Source organism: Psammomys obesus, unplaced genomic scaffold, assembly GCF_907164565.1.
Source record: "Psammomys obesus unplaced genomic scaffold, mPsaObe1.curated_primary_1811, whole genome shotgun sequence".
Lineage (NCBI taxonomy): Eukaryota > Metazoa > Chordata > Mammalia > Rodentia > Muridae > Psammomys > Psammomys obesus.
Window position 1 is genome coordinate 15,939,565 of NW_026596101.1, and position 18,346 is coordinate 15,957,910.

At 41.7% G+C, this 18,346-nt stretch overlaps 1 protein-coding gene across 2 annotated transcripts in view; it reads right to left on the reverse strand.

Annotated features, from left to right (window-relative positions):
* Mitf (melanocyte inducing transcription factor) overlaps nt 1–17,975 on the reverse strand; it is an 81,602-nt gene extending 63,627 nt beyond the window's left edge. For both annotated transcript variants that reach the window (XM_055628535.1, XM_055628533.1), the window contains exon 1: nt 17,763–17,975. In XM_055628535.1, coding sequence (XP_055484510.1) covers nt 17,763–17,960 — 198 coding nt within the window. In that variant the 5' untranslated portion in view covers nt 17,961–17,975. The remainder of the gene's footprint in view (nt 1–17,762) is intronic.
* Nucleotides 17,976–18,346: the final 371 nt, after the last annotated feature.

The window sequence follows — 18,346 nt, forward strand, 5'->3', positions numbered from 1 at the left end:
TTAAACAGTTTGTCCCATGTTTAAGGCTAACTAAAGGCAGAGCTAGAAATTTAATGTAGACAGTGTAATTCCAAATTCTGTATAGGGAAAGGTATATGGTATATGAGAAAAAGAGTTAAGGGAGGGAGGAGAGATATGGAGGAGTAGATGTAGATACAACTACTAAAGGTATTCTCAAAGCTGAGAAATGAGAGGAGAGGATATGGAAAGATCACTGATAAAGGATGCTTTGGAGAAAAAATAGTGGCCAACACAACATAAAGTCTCTCTTAACCACACAGCACATGTCACATACTAACACCTAACTAAAGGTAAAAGAGCTAAAGGTGCATGACCGGTAACATAAAAGAACATGTGAAGCCTATGTGAGGGGTTGTCACCCCAGCTGCCGCCACTTCGTGTACATTTCATTTATTCATATTGAATATTTAACTCTCAGGTTTACTAATTCTGTACTGTAAAACCACCTCTCTAGTACAATTCATGGTCACAGAACATTCTCTAATTTTTCCTTTCTAGACAGAAAGGAAATATAGGCTGGCTCAGAAATTCAGTAAGTGATAGTCTGGATTGATTTCATTATAATTAGCAAAGCACCAGTAGATGAAAATAATTAGAATGTTTCAATGAAGTAAAAGAGGCTTTCTGACTCACCTGCAGTCACTCTCAGGGAGAAACTGGTGACTTAGTCCACAAGGGAACTGGTGTATGCACTACTATTCTTTATCTTAACAACTGGTATGTACGTCTAACGCTCAAATCAAATCTGATGTTTCTGTCAAGAGCTTTTAAAGTCTTTGGTGCCTTTGTCTTATCGCAGAAGAGACTGCAGTGTTTGGAGGTGGATGCCTCTTAAGGAAAAAGAGGTGGGCTCCTCACGTGTCAAAGCTGGAAGGGACGTCTCATTTACTCAGACCAGACAGAAGACCAAGCCCCGGAACTTCCCCAAGGTCACACTTGAGCTCCATGATGAGGGACAGCGTGCCACGTATGGACGTGTGCTTGATTTCATAGCCTCAGGAACAGTAAGTAAAGCCTCAAACTTTTCAAGATCCACAGAAGGCAATGGCCTCTGGTCTTATCTCAAGTATGGTGAAAATAGGGTAAACAATTCAAGAGCAAACAGAAAGACCCTCAAGTCACCACAACTGACAACAGAGCATTCAGGGTGACGTGCTTCTAGAATGTAAGACAAAGAGGAGCAGCTGACTACAAACAGTATAGCTGTATATAAAATACAGAGAGATGGGGTCAGGGTGGAGTAGCAGGATATTAGCTAAAACACAGAGAAGGAAATGGACATAAGTCAGGGAGAAGCGATGCAACTCCAGAACTCAAGGATCAAAATACATAAAGTCCACATGGGAAATAGCAATAAAGCTTTGCATTACTGCATGAGAAGCATATTGTTGGAAATCCTAAGCCAAATAACTTTGAAAACTCTTGGAACACAGAACGCTGGTCTCCATTGTCTGGCTGGTTCTACAGTGTAGGCCCTGGGTTTAACCCCAGGCTGTAATGAAATGTATTTTGAATCTCTACTTGCAGAAAAATAATTCCTTAAAAGGTTAAAAATTAACAGATTCAAGCATGGTCCTTCATATTTAAAATGAATTCTAGAATCAAGATGATGGCTTCTGGACCTATAACAAATGTTTAATTTCTGAATCACAAACCTTTTGATAGCCCAACTTCTCTATTATTTTTTTCTTGAAATTTTATTCCCAGTTTTTAACATGCTCCCCAGAATTTTCTATGTGTAGTATTCTGTTGCTGTTAATCATCAAACAGCTTTGATGACCTCAGGTAAAGAGTGCATTATGGGTGGAGGAAGACGGAAAACTATGGCCAAGCATCTCAAAATTCACCTTCCACAAATGCTACAATTTTGAGAACCTGAAGAGCCAGGTGCTTTTTAAGAATTAAAATGTCCTTGCTGCTGAAATGTAACTCAATAGTAACTAGCTGGAAAAAAAAAAATCTTTAATGGGCCTAGAAGATTGCTCAGCAGATATGAGGCCTTACTGTGTAAGCATGAGGAGCTTAGTTCAAATCCCCATTATCCATGTAAAAATATAAAGGCAGGGGAGAATTGCGTGGCTTGCTGGTATTTTTTGTTTTGTTTTGTTTTTGTTTATTTGAGACAGGGTTTCTCTGTGTAGCCTTGGCTGTCCTGGACTGACTTTGTATACCTGGCTGGCCTCAAACTCACAGCAATCCACCTGCTTCTGCCTCCCTGAGTGCTGGGATTAAAGAGTGAGTATGCCACCACACCTGGCATTCTCCCCACCACCACTCCTGCCCCGGCAGGGACTAAAGGAGTCTTTATTGGCCAAGGCTATCTGAGCAGGCTGAAGAGAGACTAGTAGGTGGCTCCAATACCAGGCCACTGTGCTTCACAGTGGGCGGGGGAGCTTTGTGATGGAGACCTTGCCCAGGTAGTGGCCCATCACCTCTGGTTTAATCTCCAGAACTTCCTGTTCTTCTTAAAGATGAGTGTGTAAGGAAGAAAGACATGAGGTAAGAAGGCAAGCGGTGTCTACTGATGAGGGTAGAGTGCATCTTCTAAAGCAGACCTGGGTGAGAGGACGGCTGGGTTTGTACAGTGCTTGCTGTGCAAGCATGAGGACCTGAGTTTGATTGCCAGTACCTACATAAAAAGCACATGGCATGCCTTTGTGACCTCAGTACCAGGGAGGCAGAGAGAAGAGGATCCTTGTGGTTGGATGGCTGGCCAGCCTAGCCTATTCAGTGAGCTCTAGGCCACGAAGAGATCCTGTCTCAGTTAAAAAAAAAAAAAAAAAAAAAGCATGGTGTTCCCGAGGAACAATAACCCAGGGTGTGCTTTTCATATACACACATGTGCAGGTACACACATAGCGACAAGAATGAATGTGTGCACACACATACACACACATACGAACTCTCTCTCTCTCTCTCTCTCTCTCTCTCTTTCTCTCTCATAAGGACCAAAAAACTTCAGCATTAGAAAAAGCTGATCTCTATGTGGTGTTCATCAAGTTATTAAGCAATCATTTTCCAGAGCACAAGCCACACTGGTGTGTGTCCTGGGTCTACTACCTGAAGGCAGAGAACTAAGACAGTGAAGGGAAAAAGAAAGAAATACACTTTTCTATGTCAGCATTCCAAGGACAAGAGAAAACCCAATTTGATCATAATCACACATAAACAGAAAGACCCTTGATGTCAGAGAGTAGGCATCCAAGGCCAGCTGCTGTCCAGAATCAAAAAAGGTGACTATGTGTTATGTTCAACTAAATACATATTTTGAGTGAATTTCCAAAGTATAATCTATCATTTACCTTTTTTTAAAAGGCTGTTTCCTGTAAGGAAGTATTAGCTTTTACATTAGAAAAGTGAGTGGGCAGATTCCCCAGGCAGTGGAGAGATACCCTGAATGATACTATAATGAACAAATTCACTGGATGCACTTCTCAGCGCACAGAAGGTACAGGGACTAGTGTGAACACTGATGCCCTGAATTGAGGTAGCAATGATAAGACCAAGGCTTCTTTCCTCCCTGCTACAGATGTACCTTCTGGTGGGGGAGCAGATAGTGGCAACAGGGAGGCTGTGTGCATGTCAGGTGGAGACCAGGGAGGAAGCAGAATGGGACATCTCTGCTCCTTCCGTTCAGTTTTCACTACAAACCTACAACGGCTCTCATTCTTTGGTGTTGGGGGGACAGTTGCTAAAGAATCTGCCAGGGAAGTATTGGGAACTGAGTCTAGTTCTCCAGCAACCAGAAGAGACTTTGTGTGCTGTGGTGAAGGGTCTGTAATCTCACTGCTAAGGATGAAAAGAGAGGCAGGATATACCCTGGAATTCACTTGGTAGCTTTGCCTAAACAACTCAGTGAGCTCTACCTTCAGTTAAGAGTTAAGAGACCCTGTCTCATAATAGTAAGATAAAAAGTGATGAGGGAAGACGCTGACATTGACCACCACCTGGCACACACACGTGCACTTTTTTTTTTACCAATTTAAAAAATTAATTATTATTTATATGAACACGTGTGTATGTCTGTATATGTGCATGTGCCTGGGGTTAGGGCATCCCCTGGATGCTGGTGTTACAAGCAGTTGTAAGCTACCTGATGTGGGTGCTGAGAACTGAACTCGGGTCCTCTGCAGGAACAAGACATGTTCTTAACCACTGAGCCGTCTCTCCAGCCCCACGTAGTTCACCAATTTTAAAAACATGGCTGTTTCAAATGTTTCAAGCTCTTATTTGGTTAGTTGTGTTTTTGGTGTTCCTTGATCACATAAAAGAACATGAAAAACTTAAACATGCACTTTTTATGCTGATTTGTATTTTGGTTAAGCACAGTAGTGTCTGGGTTTTGGAGAAGCATAAGATCTCTACAGAATTCACAAATTTTGTGAACAAAGAAATTTGAGTCCCTTTTGCAGCTTTCGCAAAAGCCCAGTGGTTTCTGTAGCATAAGATGTAGTTTCTTCTTATTCTCGTGTCATCTACTCCAGGTTTGATTTATTTTTTATATCAACTTTGCATATAATGGATCTACCCTAAATAGCTTCTGGGAATTCTGCAGCCTCTGCTGGTCAGTTCCAGCAGCACTGCCTGTCCCCATCGCTTCCTCCCTCTCTTCTCAGTTTTGCCCTGATGGTGGGTCACCATGGAGTCTTACTTCTAAAGGGACCCAGGAAGCTTCCACAAAAGAGGCCTGGTTGACTTGACTTCCTTCTCTTTTCAGTGTTGTTGAGCTATTTCCAGAGCCTACACTGGAGTAGCCAAGGGGGTAGGTGGGGGAAATCTGCTTTTTAATGAGGCCCCAGGTGATGCAAGGTCTTTGAGTCCCTGAACAGGCTTCAGGAATCACAAAGATGGAACAGCACCTAGGCTTCCAGTCAAACGGAACGGGGAATTTTTACAAATATTTAGTGTCCTCTCAAAGTAGTCTGTCGGTCTTTTCTTTATGAATGTGAGAGAAAATGAGCACAATGGCCCAAGTTCACAATAGTCTTAGGAATTCTATCAAGATTATGTTGCTTAATATACTGAGAAGAAAAGTCAGCTGAGCTTTTCAAACAAACTTAAAAAGCTATTAGGAAGCTGAAATGAAATTGACAATGACCGAATGGTTGGATAGATATTATTTTAACTTAAAAAAAAGGATGTAATAGGTAATTTATATAATAAATAATTAAACACACACACAATTTCCAACTGCAGAAACAAGGAAATCCAAAGAAAAACAATGTTTTTCTCTCTTGAAGTTGTAGCATTAGAAACAATTTTTTGCTGTTTAGCTTCCATGCTTGCAAGTGGGCTGGGACTTTGTAGGCTCTTGGAAGAGCTCAAGCCTATCCAGAGCACTAATCCCGATAAAATGGACTCATTCTTCACACCAGGAAGTGAATTACCACCTTAGGTGGGTTATTTCTGGTTTTAAAATGGTTGAGAATTACCATGAGAACAGAAAACTTGGATGCCTGGTGAATTTAAAAAAAACAAAACCTATTTTATTGAATTATGAACTGTGCTGAAATTTTCTTAAAATGCTCTAAAAGAGAAGAGAGAGAAGAAATATCATATGTAAAACTCCACACAAAGCAAAAGGCTTTCCAAGGCCTCTCAAGGCATTATCCAACCGGGATTATACAACAAACCAGGGATGACTAATCTTCCCATTCCTCAGTGTCTCCTTGACACCAAGAACACTGATGAAATGTTCCTGCTCTCCGAGAGCCTCAGACATCTTCAGCAGGCTGGATAAGTGCTATGCAACTGTGACATGTGTAGGCCGGAAAGGAACCTGGCCTGAGAGCATGAGTAAGATGTGTGACTAACAAGTCAAGAGCTGCCTCCACACTCAACGTCTGAATGGAAGGCTCTTTGGCACCTCTGGTGAGGGTGTCTTTTCACTGCTCTCTCCTACAGGAGCTGTTTCTTAACAGGAAATGGCAGGTGGGCATGATATATGACAGTGAACCTGGGTCAAAATTATGAGAAAGAAACTAACAACTAAATTGTGTCCGTACCAGCGGGTGGAAGATTGCAACTTAGGGAGGATGATAGTATTTACTGCGTTCAGTGATTAATAAGTATGTCACTGCAAATCATGGATATACATGTGGGTATGCGGGTGTGTTCTTATATGTATAAATGTTCATGCTGTGCAGGCACATGTGTGTCATGTAGGCACACATGTACGTGTGTGTATGTACGCAGATGCCAGAGAACAACGTTGGAGTTTATTCCACAGGAACTGCCCACCTTTTGCTTTATTTTGAGACAGGGTCTCTCACTAGCCTAGAGTTTCCTAACTAGGGTGGGCTGGCCAGTAGGTCCTAGGGATCTGTCCATCTGAACCTCCATATTACGACTACATGCTCCTTGCACAGCTTTCCACATAGGTACTGGGAACTGAACTCAGGTGCTCGGGCTTGCAATCACTCTGCCCAGTAAGTGATCCCCCTCCCCTAGACCATCTTAAATTTATTATAACCAACAAAGCAGAATTTTTCCTTCATGGCTCTCCTTGTACTCAACACTGTGCTAAATGCTTCAGATTTGTGCTATCCAATCCAAAGGTCACAAGCTATGTAGAACTGCTGAGCCCTGGGACTAGGCCAATGCACAGGAAGGAGCTGAATGTTATATCTTATGTAGACCTATTTTCAAACAAATATTCATTTTAACTACTGGAAAAATTGTTTTAAATCGTGTGTGTGTGTGTGTGTGTGTGTGTGTGTGTGTGTGTGTGTGTGTTTAGTTGAGTGACTTTAGGTGTGGGCGTGTCACCACACATGTATAGACTCACAGGAAAACCTTAATTCTTGCTTCTCACTTTCTAACCTTTTTCAAACAGGGTTCCTGTTGTTGACTCCCTGACTACCTGGCCCATGAGTTTCCTGGGGTTCTCCCATCTCTGCCTCCCATCGCCCCATAAAAACACAGGGATTATAGATGCATGTTATTATTTTTCTGGCTTCTGATAGGCTCTATGAATTAAGATTCACTGGGGTTCTTCATCTTTGTATGACACTCTGCCCACTAAACCATCTCCCTAGCCCATTTACTGGAAATCTTTTAAACAGAATTAAAACAACTTTGGCAAATGAATATACTTTTTTGAGTGTTAATTTTATGAGATCCAAACCCAGGTCAAGTTATTCTGATAAAATTTAGTCTCCAAACTACAATATGTGGGAGATGTGAAGCATATGCCAAATTTTAGGACAGTATGAGGCTCAATACAAAGACTTAATGAGGAAAAAAAAAGTTGAAAGTTTTGTGGATAATTCTCATTGAACAAATTGAACATTCTGTATATACTGGGTAATGTAAAATACAGTGAAATTAATTTGTGTTTCACTTTGTTCTTTCGAGTGAGTACTCTTGTCTCCCCAGAAGGGCAGGACCACCTGGATGGAGCCTTTCATCTACTCTCAAGACTCCCCACAGACTTTACCTGCCTAGTTTACAGATGAGGATACCAAGGTCCAAGGAGAAAAACAACCATGCCCCAGGTCACTCGCTATGTTACTGGGCTCAGGCTAACACTGGGTTTTCAAGAGCAGCTGGGACTGTGGCCACATCTCAAAGGATAAAGGTGAATACATCACTTAGCGTGGGAATTTGCCATCTGGATTATTACTTCTAAAACAGTTAACTACACATGCTATGAAGCTGTAATCACAAGGTCTTGTGCACCTCAGAAACTCAATCCTTTGAGGTTAATCTGTCTGCCATAAATATCAGCAAGCATTTGACAATACAAGAAGATCATTACTGCAGCTTGTGCCAGATGAAGGATTCGAATTAAATTCCATCAAACCACACTGAGGTGACACACTTTGACAACCTCCTTACATCCAAACCCCTTGGGAGCTTGCATTTTATTTTATATTTTAAGTTTGCTCCCCCGTTCTTTCCATCAATGCAAAGACAGAAGGCCCTGTAAAATGCTGAATGGGGTAAAAAGAAAGTGCAACCGTGTTAATAGGTGACATAGCTGGACCTTCAGAATCTCTGAAAACACAAAACCAAGAGGGCACATTTTCCTCCCTGCACAATCTCGCTTTTGTTGAGGAGCCAAGTCCCCGTTTTGAAACGTGTGGGCAATACATCAGCAGGCATTATTTTAAATCAACCGGTTTTATAAAATAAGCCAGGAGTTGAAAGAGGCAGGACTAATTACCAACATTCCTTGATGAATTACTTGGCGGCGTGTGCTAAGTCAGTGTACGCCTGTGTTTTGATCCCCAATTTTAGCCTGTACTTATTTCCCAGGAGGCAAAAGGAACATGTGGCTAATTAAGGCGCCGATCTCCACAGCCAGAACTACTCAAAGGTAAGATTTCTTTGGGGGGAAATAAAGACAAAAGAAAAGGTTCTTTGCCTGGTACTTATTAATCTAATTTTTACTAGTTCACTAGAAAAACAGAGCTGATCTTGTCACCTTTAGGCAGTGTGAAAAATGTTACATATTTGTAAGCTAGCCAATAAGCACTTGTTAAGCCTTCCCTAACTGGCAGGAATGTCTCTGGTTTGTCACTTCTAATTAAGTCTCGACAAAATTTCCAGTCTCTAAATTTTAATTATATAAAAACCAGGGCCAACAGGGGAGATTACAACAAAGTTACGGATGCCGTTGGTAAAGGAGGCGGCAATCTGAACTGTGTCTTTTATTGTAGGTCTCCTTACAACTCTGAACTTATTCACAACTGGGTGATTAGATTCCGTTAGCTCATTTTTCATTGTCAGGGTCCCTGAATCTTTTTATATTGCTTCTAGGAAAACTGCAAGACCCGTGTGATACCCATGAGTCTGAGGAACCTACCCGGAAAGCGGTAGGTGAACAGAATTCACTAAACTCTTTGACACCCACTTCAGTTACATAAGGACTGCGTGAACCCAGTCTCCTAGGTTTTGTGTCTCACGTACGTGTGTAAATGTGTATGGACACACATGCACATGTGTATATATATGTAGAAGCTAGAGGTTGACATCAGGTGTTTTCCCTGTCAGTCTACACCTTATACTTTGACGCCGTGTCTTACCTGGACTTGGGACTCAGCCTTTCAGCTGGGCTGGCTGGTACATGGCCTCTAGCAATCCTCCTATCTCTGCCTCCCCAGAGCCGAGCTCGCAGGCCTGGGTGCCAGGATCAGGTTCAAATGCTTGCAAGGCATGCACTTCACCAATGAGCTATTATTCTAGCAGCCTAAGGCCCCAAATCTAGTTTTAAGGAAAATAGTAACAGAGCCTTTGATTCTCATTACATACAATCCCAGCAACATCCCCAAGATCTCCAGGAGGATCAGTTTGCCTTTGGCTCATCTGGACCATCTTCTGGTATTATCAATTTTTTAAAATTTAATTTATGCATATGAGTGCTCTATTTGCATGTATGGCTGCACACCAGGACAGGATATCAGATCCCATTATAGATGGTTGTGAGCCACCATGTGGTTGCTGGCAATTGAACCCAGGACCTCTTGAAGAGCAGCCAGTGCTCTTAACCACTGAGCCATCTCTCCAGTGTCCCCCACCCCCTAGGTATTATCAATTTCAAAAACAGTGATTAAAGCAAGTCTCTCTTTAGAATATTCTGTTAGCTGCAACCTGGTTTGTGTGCTTTCTATACATCTTCTCACACAGTGACGGCATTATAAACAAGGTCTGAAAAGCTGGGAGATGCTATCTGGGATGCTACAGTTTTCACATTCAGGATGATATTCAAAGCAGCAATAAAAAGAGACACTTTTGGGGTGAGAGCCAATACTCTTGTACTGATTGCAGATATAACCTTGAGAAAAGCCGCTGTACTAATTTACATATTTTTGACACAAATTCCAGCCATTTATTTTAGTAGGGTGAAGCTAAATTTAGATTTCGCTTACACATGTCCATATTCTCTCTTGTTCTAAAGCATCCTCACACCCATCTGTGGTCTCTCAAGTTTATCCTTTCTTTAACTGAGGTGAAACAGGCAATATTTGTGATGGAGCTGCTGACCTTCTCATGTAATAACATAATCATTATTATAGCTGACATCCTCTTAAGAGCAAGTAGAAAAACAAGCAGATCTGAAGTTCTGATTTTAAATGCAAAACCAAAAGTTCTGATACTGAAGGGAGGAGATGAGGGAAGAGAAATGACAACAACAACAAATGGAACCGTGAGCCGGGCATGGTGGCACATACCCGTAATCCCAGCACTCAGGGAGGCAGAGGCAGGTGGATCGTTGTGAGTTTGAGGCCAGCCTGGTCTACAAAGCCAGGCCAAGGCTACACAGAGAAACGCTGTCTTGAAAAAAAAGAAACCAAGCAAAGGAACTTCAGAGGTGGGAATTGCTGTCAGGGTAGTGAATGAAAACCACTCAGAACCCCACAGAGGTATTGCTGATTGCACAGACCGATAAAACACATGGAGTGGGGTATGGCTAAGCCATCGAGATCCTCAGGACAGAAATAATCCCGGATTTGGATCTTGGAATGTTGTTGCAGGAAACCTCTATTACATGCTTTTTTTACCCATAATGACAACTATCACTAAACCCAAAAGTGTCTTCGTGGTCAGTGTGGCTAGACAGAATTCTTATGTAGGAAGAACACAGTCAGTTCCTACATCTCAAGTATCTTAGAGTCTAGGGAGGGGAATTAGTTATTTGACAGAGAAGGACCTAAGTAACCCCAAGAGAAGATCATGTACCTTTCTATTGAACCCAAGAGACTCCATTGTTATTTCTCACTGCCTTCTTACTTTACTGTAAATCATTGTTTCTGGTGGTCACTGAGACACGCTTAAATGCTGGGAGTGAGAGCACAGTAGAGAGCATAGGATGTGGGCTTAACAGTAAGACCAGAGGCCAGAAGCAATCTCCGCATGCCTTTTTCCCTAACCTGCACTAATCCTATATGTCCACAGAGCTGTTAAGAGAATAATGAGCTAAAATATGCCAAGTTTTCAACCTGTCACCATGTGTGGCCACACTCAGTTCCAGAAGTCAGTGAAGCTCCTTGCCTTCCATCCATGTCACCAAAGCAAGTCCTACGAACGTTGTAAGCCACAGCCGGAAGCCCTGTGATGAAGAGGTGCTATCGGCTCATGTGTCGCCACATCGTTTGAGGGGCTGAGCATGACTATCTTCTTCTTTAGAAGCTTCTGGGGTAACTTCCTCCAGGAAAAATCCACGCTTCTACATGTGGGCCAGGAAATCAACTGACTGGGCCCATATCCTGATAACATCTCGGACTTTTACGACTTTACCAGACCTAGCTAACTCCTCTGTGCCCTTCCATGCATCTGTGGCTTGGGGGTGCTAAGAACAGCCTCCTAGAACAGAGATGGGAGCAAATTAGTCAGTACCATGGCCCCATTCTACAGAGGGCTATGGGGGAACAAGGCCCAGCCAGAAAGCAGAATCAGCATCTACAGGAATCCCGACAATGTTCTTGAAGCACAGAGGGAAGAAAGGGGAAGATTCTGAGGACTCGTCAGCAATGTTGTTCAACCTTTCCTCCTTGGTATGCCTCTGAGACCTTTCAGGTGTTCTGCCCTACCTTCCCAAAACCGTAACAGACACTCAAACACTGCTTTCCCAGCTGTGCGCTGTAGCTTTGGAGGGCTACAAACAACTGTGATATCTATGGTGTGTGTGTGTGTGTGTGTGTGTGTGTGTGTGTGTGTGTGTGTGAGTGAGTGATGTAGGAATATGATACCTATGTTTGTGGCATGTGTGCATGTGCATATGTGGATGTCATATGTAGTACTGTTGTATGCATGGAGGCCAGAAGAGGATGTCTGGAGTACTGCCCCATCACTGCATTATTCCTTTCTAGCAGGGTCTCTCTTTGAACCTGGACTGAGGCTAACAGTCGGCAAATCCGGGGATCCTCCTGCTTCTGTCCTCCCAGTACCAAGAATTATGGCCCTCTATAGCCACTCCCAGCTTTGGATGTGCTTTCTTGGGGGTTTTAACATAGAGCCACATGCCTGCCTCTCAAGCATTCTCATGCACTGAGCCATCTCTCAGCCCAGGACATTTCTGCTCTCCGAGAACCAGTTTTGTGTCCCTTAATAGTATGATGTTACCCTTGCTGAGGATGTAGGATCCACAGGCCTTATCACATTAGAGGAAAATCAGAGACAGAGTTCATTAAACTAACGGCCCACCCCCACTCCAACCCCATTGCTGGCTCTCACCCCGAGTCCCATCCCTTAATAATTTCCTGACAATATTACCCTCACCCCAACTAGTAGAAAATTTGGATAGATGGAAGCAGACCGTGCCTTTCTTTGACACATTAACATGAGAAACACTGAGCTGATACCTCCTTTCACATAAGATGCCTTCAGGGACACTAAGCGGCTTGTGGAGACGAACTTAAAGACCCTGTCGCTCTAACACAGGCTGTTGTGTGGTTCACATACCCACCGTGCACGGCTGCCCCAAGCTGGCCCCAATCTGAAGAAACCAAGAAGAAATAAGAAATCCAGATTCTTTTGAAGCCCTTAGCAAAATAAAGCCCCAGGTCACACTAAAAATAAAATAAATAAAAAATTTAAAAAAAAAATGCCCTTGAGGTCATAAAAGGAGGGTCTCTTCTTTTCTTTTTAATGGGGAGGGGGGAGTTGCTGACATCACCAAGTAAAAGTGCAACTAGAGCTGATGTTTCAATATTTTAAGAAAAATAAAATTAATTTGTAAGCCTGGGTATTTTGTTTTGGATAACAATGTATTTACTATTGTTGTATAACATTTATACAACAAACATAAACAGAGAAGGCCTTGTCCAGCAAACACCGAATTGTTAGTTACATGTCACAAAGGCAGTGGACACAGACTAAGTGAATGTGGACCTAAGTTCTCACTGACCACCTTGCCCCTTTTGGCCTATGCTAAGTTGGATTGTGCCACTTAAGACAGCCCAGTGGAACAACTTCCTGGTCTAGCCCTGCCATTAGCAACCTCTTATTCACAGGGGTTCCCAAGCAACATGAACCATGAATGACTCCCAAGTGGTGCCAAGCAAACTGGCACTTGGGCACACCAGAACCATCAACTGGCTTTGGAGACAAAGTGGGCCTCGCCCTTAGGCCCAGAGAAGAGTGGAGGACTGTGAAGTGTCAAAAGTAAAGACAAAGTAGAAGAAATATCCACAGGGTCGTGTCCATATGCCTGGTACTGTCTATTGCATCTCTTCAAACTGTGCTCCTGTGAAAGGCAATGGGGGGGATGGAAAGGAGGAAAATGGCAGAAAGGCCACTGTTCCTACAGGAAGCAAGGCAACTCAGATGCAATGGCTTCCTGGTGGATTTTACCGCCTGCTGTGGAAATCTGTTGGAAGCTAACAAGCACAGCCTGCAATTTACAAAAATCACTGAGTGGGTTTTAAAAATCAGGAAAATTACCTTCTGGGTGACAATGAGCAAGTCTAAGACTCTCCGGGCATGTACACGCTATAGGTGAGAAAGAGATGTTTCTAGAAGGAGATGGAGGCTCCTTCTCTCTCTAAATAATGACATGGTCTAGGAGACATATAATTTTATACAAAATCACAAGGACATCACTATTTATAAAACCCTCTGAAACTGAGGTTTATAAACCACGTGTGTCACAGTGACTGACAGCTTAAATGTATGAACACAGAATCAGAAGATAACTCAGATGCAGCAGATCATATCTTCTGGGGATAGCTATGAACTCAACTCAGGAGAAAAATGCAAGTTGACCGAGACAGGCTGTGTCCTTCCTGCTTTGAAGAGCCACCATGATGAGATTCAGATTCATCAATACAATCAGAAACAAAGTCAAATGTCAAGTTTGGGATGTAGTCTGTACATTTGTCGAGCATGCATAATGGACCAAAATCTATCGCCATCACTCATTGGAGTGTTTGCTTAAATGTGCAGAGGCTGATGAGATAACCATGCCCTCTCCCACAAAAACCCAGGGTAACATAGTTTACAACATACAAGGTTCTACAAAATGCATGTCTGTGTTTGATGAACAGAAAACATTATTTCTAACTGGCAAGCAATCTAAGCAATTCCTGAAATGATCTGGAAAAACAGAAATATTTAAAATTGAATTCCTCCAAACTAAATAATATATTAAAGTAATAAAGCATCACAAAAGAATTCTTTTTCATCTAGAAACACTTTCTCCAAAGTAGACAAGAGAGAATTTAACGTGTAACAGAAAGAACAGTTAGCCTTTAGATTCTTAAATTAACAGAAAGAGGGTAGGAACTCAGGACAAGGAGCTACAAGTTTCCCAACAGAGAAACAAATACAAACCAACTATAAACTACTATATTATGCTCTCCACTGCCTGGGTCTGTGCGGAAGATAGCAGGAAATTAAACTGAAGAATGTGACAGTCTCAGATCACAGTAGCAGCTGTTCCAATAATCAACTAAAGATAGAGAAATGAGCCAGTGACAGGAGAGCCTCTGTGAGTGTGTGAGCACCCAGTCTCAGTCAGGCCGGTGATGCTGCTGTTGCTCTGAGGCTGGTCATGACTAGAGGGCCATCCCTGGAGACTCCAACCTTGTTTACATCAAATTTGGGCCTCAGTTCTGTGTGGTTCACCTGCTGACAAATTCCACCTATAGGAGAAAGTGCTCCATAAACAGTTCTTAGCAAATTTTTTGATTCACAATTTGATACACAGGGTGTGTGCTCACAACTATGAAAACTCTCTCATGCACCCCTAATGTCCCTATTTATGGTAAAGAAGGACTCTTGAGTTACCATCCCAAATTGTTAAGCTTGTTCTTAAGATATCGAGTCAACACCTCATTAATGCGCAAATGCCTACACTAAGACACACCATTCCATGCCATCCAATGTGAAAATCAACCCAAGGGGGAAACGCCCAAATTAATGAAATCAATATAGAATACAGAGGCTACACCTCATGAATAATGACCATGTACTGAGGAGAAAATTATGGGAATTTCCATTCTGTAATACAAATTCCAATGAGTCCTAAGTTTTCAGATGTCAACAATTTTTAAACATGCTTCATAGAGTTTGGTAGTTTAAGTAAACTGCTGCCAGCAAAAGGGATTAACCTGAAAACACTGATTTCACTAGTCAAAATGGGTAGTTCAATCCACTGATAGTGGGTTACTGGTGACAGGGCTTTGTGTATATATGAAAATTCAACTTTGGCCTTTCTTCCAGCATGTTCTTACAAACACACCAGAAAATGGATAGACTTGATGGCACATCCAACCTGGTCTACCATCACTGGCAAGTAGGTATGCACTGACTCCACCACTTAAAACTTAAAAAACAAAATCAATAATTGACTAAGGCTATACTATTAGAAAACTGTGTTTGATGGAATACATAACATCAGAATGCATAAACTAGCCCATGTTTTCATTACTAATGTTTTAAATATATATAGCCATGAAAACTGTGCAAGATTAAACCAATCAACTGTTTCTCTATAACCATTTACTTCACGAAACTCTGTTTTATGAGTTAAAAGTCATAAAAGAGAAAAGAAAGGGAGAGTACTGGTGTGTGCCGTTCTGTGAGGCACTTCACATCGTATTTCCATACTCTGAACTTAGGAAAGTATATTCATGAAGTGTGAAGTCAAACATTGCTCAAGGAATCACCAATAGGAAACGTACCTTATCATTTATGTTTAAATGCCTTACAATGTTACCTCAGATGAATGAAATCCTGCTTTCATTTGGTCTTTGACTTAAAAGCACCTAAGCTTGTCTAAATAGCTATTAGCTGCCTACAGACTGATAAGCCAGCAAGTCCCTCTCATTTATGGGGCACAGTTGACTCTCTTATGTAGCCCGAGGAGAAACATTCTGAGTTAAAAACTGGTAACAATTGTTGAGCACAATAGAAAAAGTTAACCAGTGCCTCTTTGGGTCAGGTCATGTCTCCTAGCTTTTATAATTCATTTTTACTTTAACTTAGGGCATGTTTCTGGTACTCTTTAGTTGTGGAGAGACTGCAATTCAATCCAGTGTTACCAGGATATGCAGAGTATAGGGAAAATAAATAAATTATTTAATGTAGAGATGTTAATTTTAATAAGGCTAGAAAGTAACATTCTAAACATTTAGGAATTATATAACTTTAGGACAATATTGAAATGATGTTTCCATACAGTCCTTTTGTGGTCAAATCTCCAACACTCCATGTAAGTATTTTTAAAGAAAATCTATTTCAATTTAATATACTTTAATACAATTTTAAGCACTACATTCAAATTGGATATAAACCACTATGCTCAAATCTATGTCACTATCTCTAAATTTTGCTTTTTGGTTTTAAAAAAGTAAGATTATGGTGACTAAAACAGAAAACAGTTCTCCACATCTTGTTATTATAAAAATCACACTATTTAATAAAGTATAAACAAGACGGTCATGACTCTTGCAAACAGAAAATTTGTACCTTATATAATTAAATCTTGTATCTGTTACAACTTATATAGGGAGTATCAGTTCTCAAGCAGAACTGAGAGAGTCCACGAATAGTTTATTCTACAGCCAAAAGATGTTTTTACTTACAGGAGATGGCAGAAGTATAAGAGTCATAACTGTAGCAATATTCAGAATTTCGGTCATATTAAAAAAAAATTATGCTGAACTAGTTGGGTCATTTTTGCTTCAGCAAAATTTCAACTGGTTTCTCTGTCAAAGAGTTCCCAAATAGCGTCATTAAGTGTAAAGTCTCTGTAAATAATATGTGCTGCTTCAAAGTTGGTTTTAAAGAATTCCTTTCCTCATAGAAGAGATCATAAACAGAGCCTCAGTGAAGCACTCCACTCCTGCTTGCTTTAATAATAAATTTTAAACGGGAGATGGATGGATTTTTCTTTTCTTTTCTTTTTTTCTGAACACAAGGGTAAAAGCAAAGACCAACAATGAATGTGCAGTGTGTGGAGTTCACATGGCTTAATGAACAGGGACACTTGGCTCTTCAGAATGAATCAATTAGGTGAGTGGGTAAAAAGTAAATAAAAAGCAAGGAAGTTCCCCTGTTTCTAGTCTTTCTTGAAGCACTCATATTTACGAATTGAAATGCTTATGAAACAAGGCAGCTCCTATGTAGAGTGGAAGACAATGCATGAGATAGAGGTCTACGCTTAGACCTGCTGCAGCTTCCTCTAGTAATTAGGAAGCTATGTGTCCCTGCTTAGAAGGATGTTAACAAGCTCCTGCAGTTTCCACTCTAGCAAGAAATCAAAGAGACCCAAAGCAGACAGCTCGCTTCAGTAAAAGGATTATGGAGTCTGGTTATTAAGGCACAGACAGAACGCTTGACCACAGTTCTCTTTCTAAAGAGACTTTCTAAAACAATTAGCTTCCAGGACCAGCAGGATTTGCTAACTGAAGAGCAAAGTTAAAGTGTGGCCCTGGAATGCATTTATAAAAAGACACACACAAGTTTCTAGGAGAGCCCTTTTTCAGGTAACTTTTATGCCTGAAACCATTTCCAAAAGAAGGACAGAGAAACGTTCTTCATTATAACAAACACCAGATCCCATCTGAAAGTGGCTACGAACATGTTGACTGCTTCGCCATTCACAGGCTGCCATGATATTTACAGTTAGTTCAAATCCTTCTTTTAAAATACGAAGTCTCATAGGAACCACTGGAAGTGATGCTTATAAATAAGACTAATAGCAATACAAGCAAAGACACAGTCCAGTGAATGTGACACCTAGGGCGTGGAGAAGGGACAGGCTCAGTCCAAACACAAGGGCAACGCTCACATACCTTAAGGACTTCCATCGGCACCTGGGTGGCAGAGGGAAGGGTGGTGGGCACGCTCACGTTTATGGCTGGCGTCTGAGTCACGGCCACTCTCTGTTGCATGAACTGGGCTGCCTGCAGCTTCTGCTGCTGCTCCCTGCGCTCCTGCTCCTGCATCTGCTCACGCATGAGTTGCTGGCGTAGCAAGATGCGTGATGTCATACTGGAGGAGCTTAACGGAGGCTTGGAGGCCCCAGGATGCTCCGCAGAACTGCTGTGGGGAAACCAGAAGGCACACAGCATTTAGTAGCCTGATGAGACCCATCATCTGCTTCACAGGATATCCTAAATGCCACCAAACTAGGAGGTGAGTCCGCACAGATATAATCAAGGCACGGCATGGCACTTCATGTAATTGAAAATCAAGAGGTGACAGGATTCTAGTCATTAGCAGTTGAATTAAAATAAGTCAGGCTGATTGCATCTAGATATTTTTATCAAATCACATTTCTTTTTGGCATTTTAGGCCACACACAGTTCACCATCACTGACTATCAGGCCGCCATATGCATCAACTAGAAACCATCCGTCTCACCGGCACCCAAGTC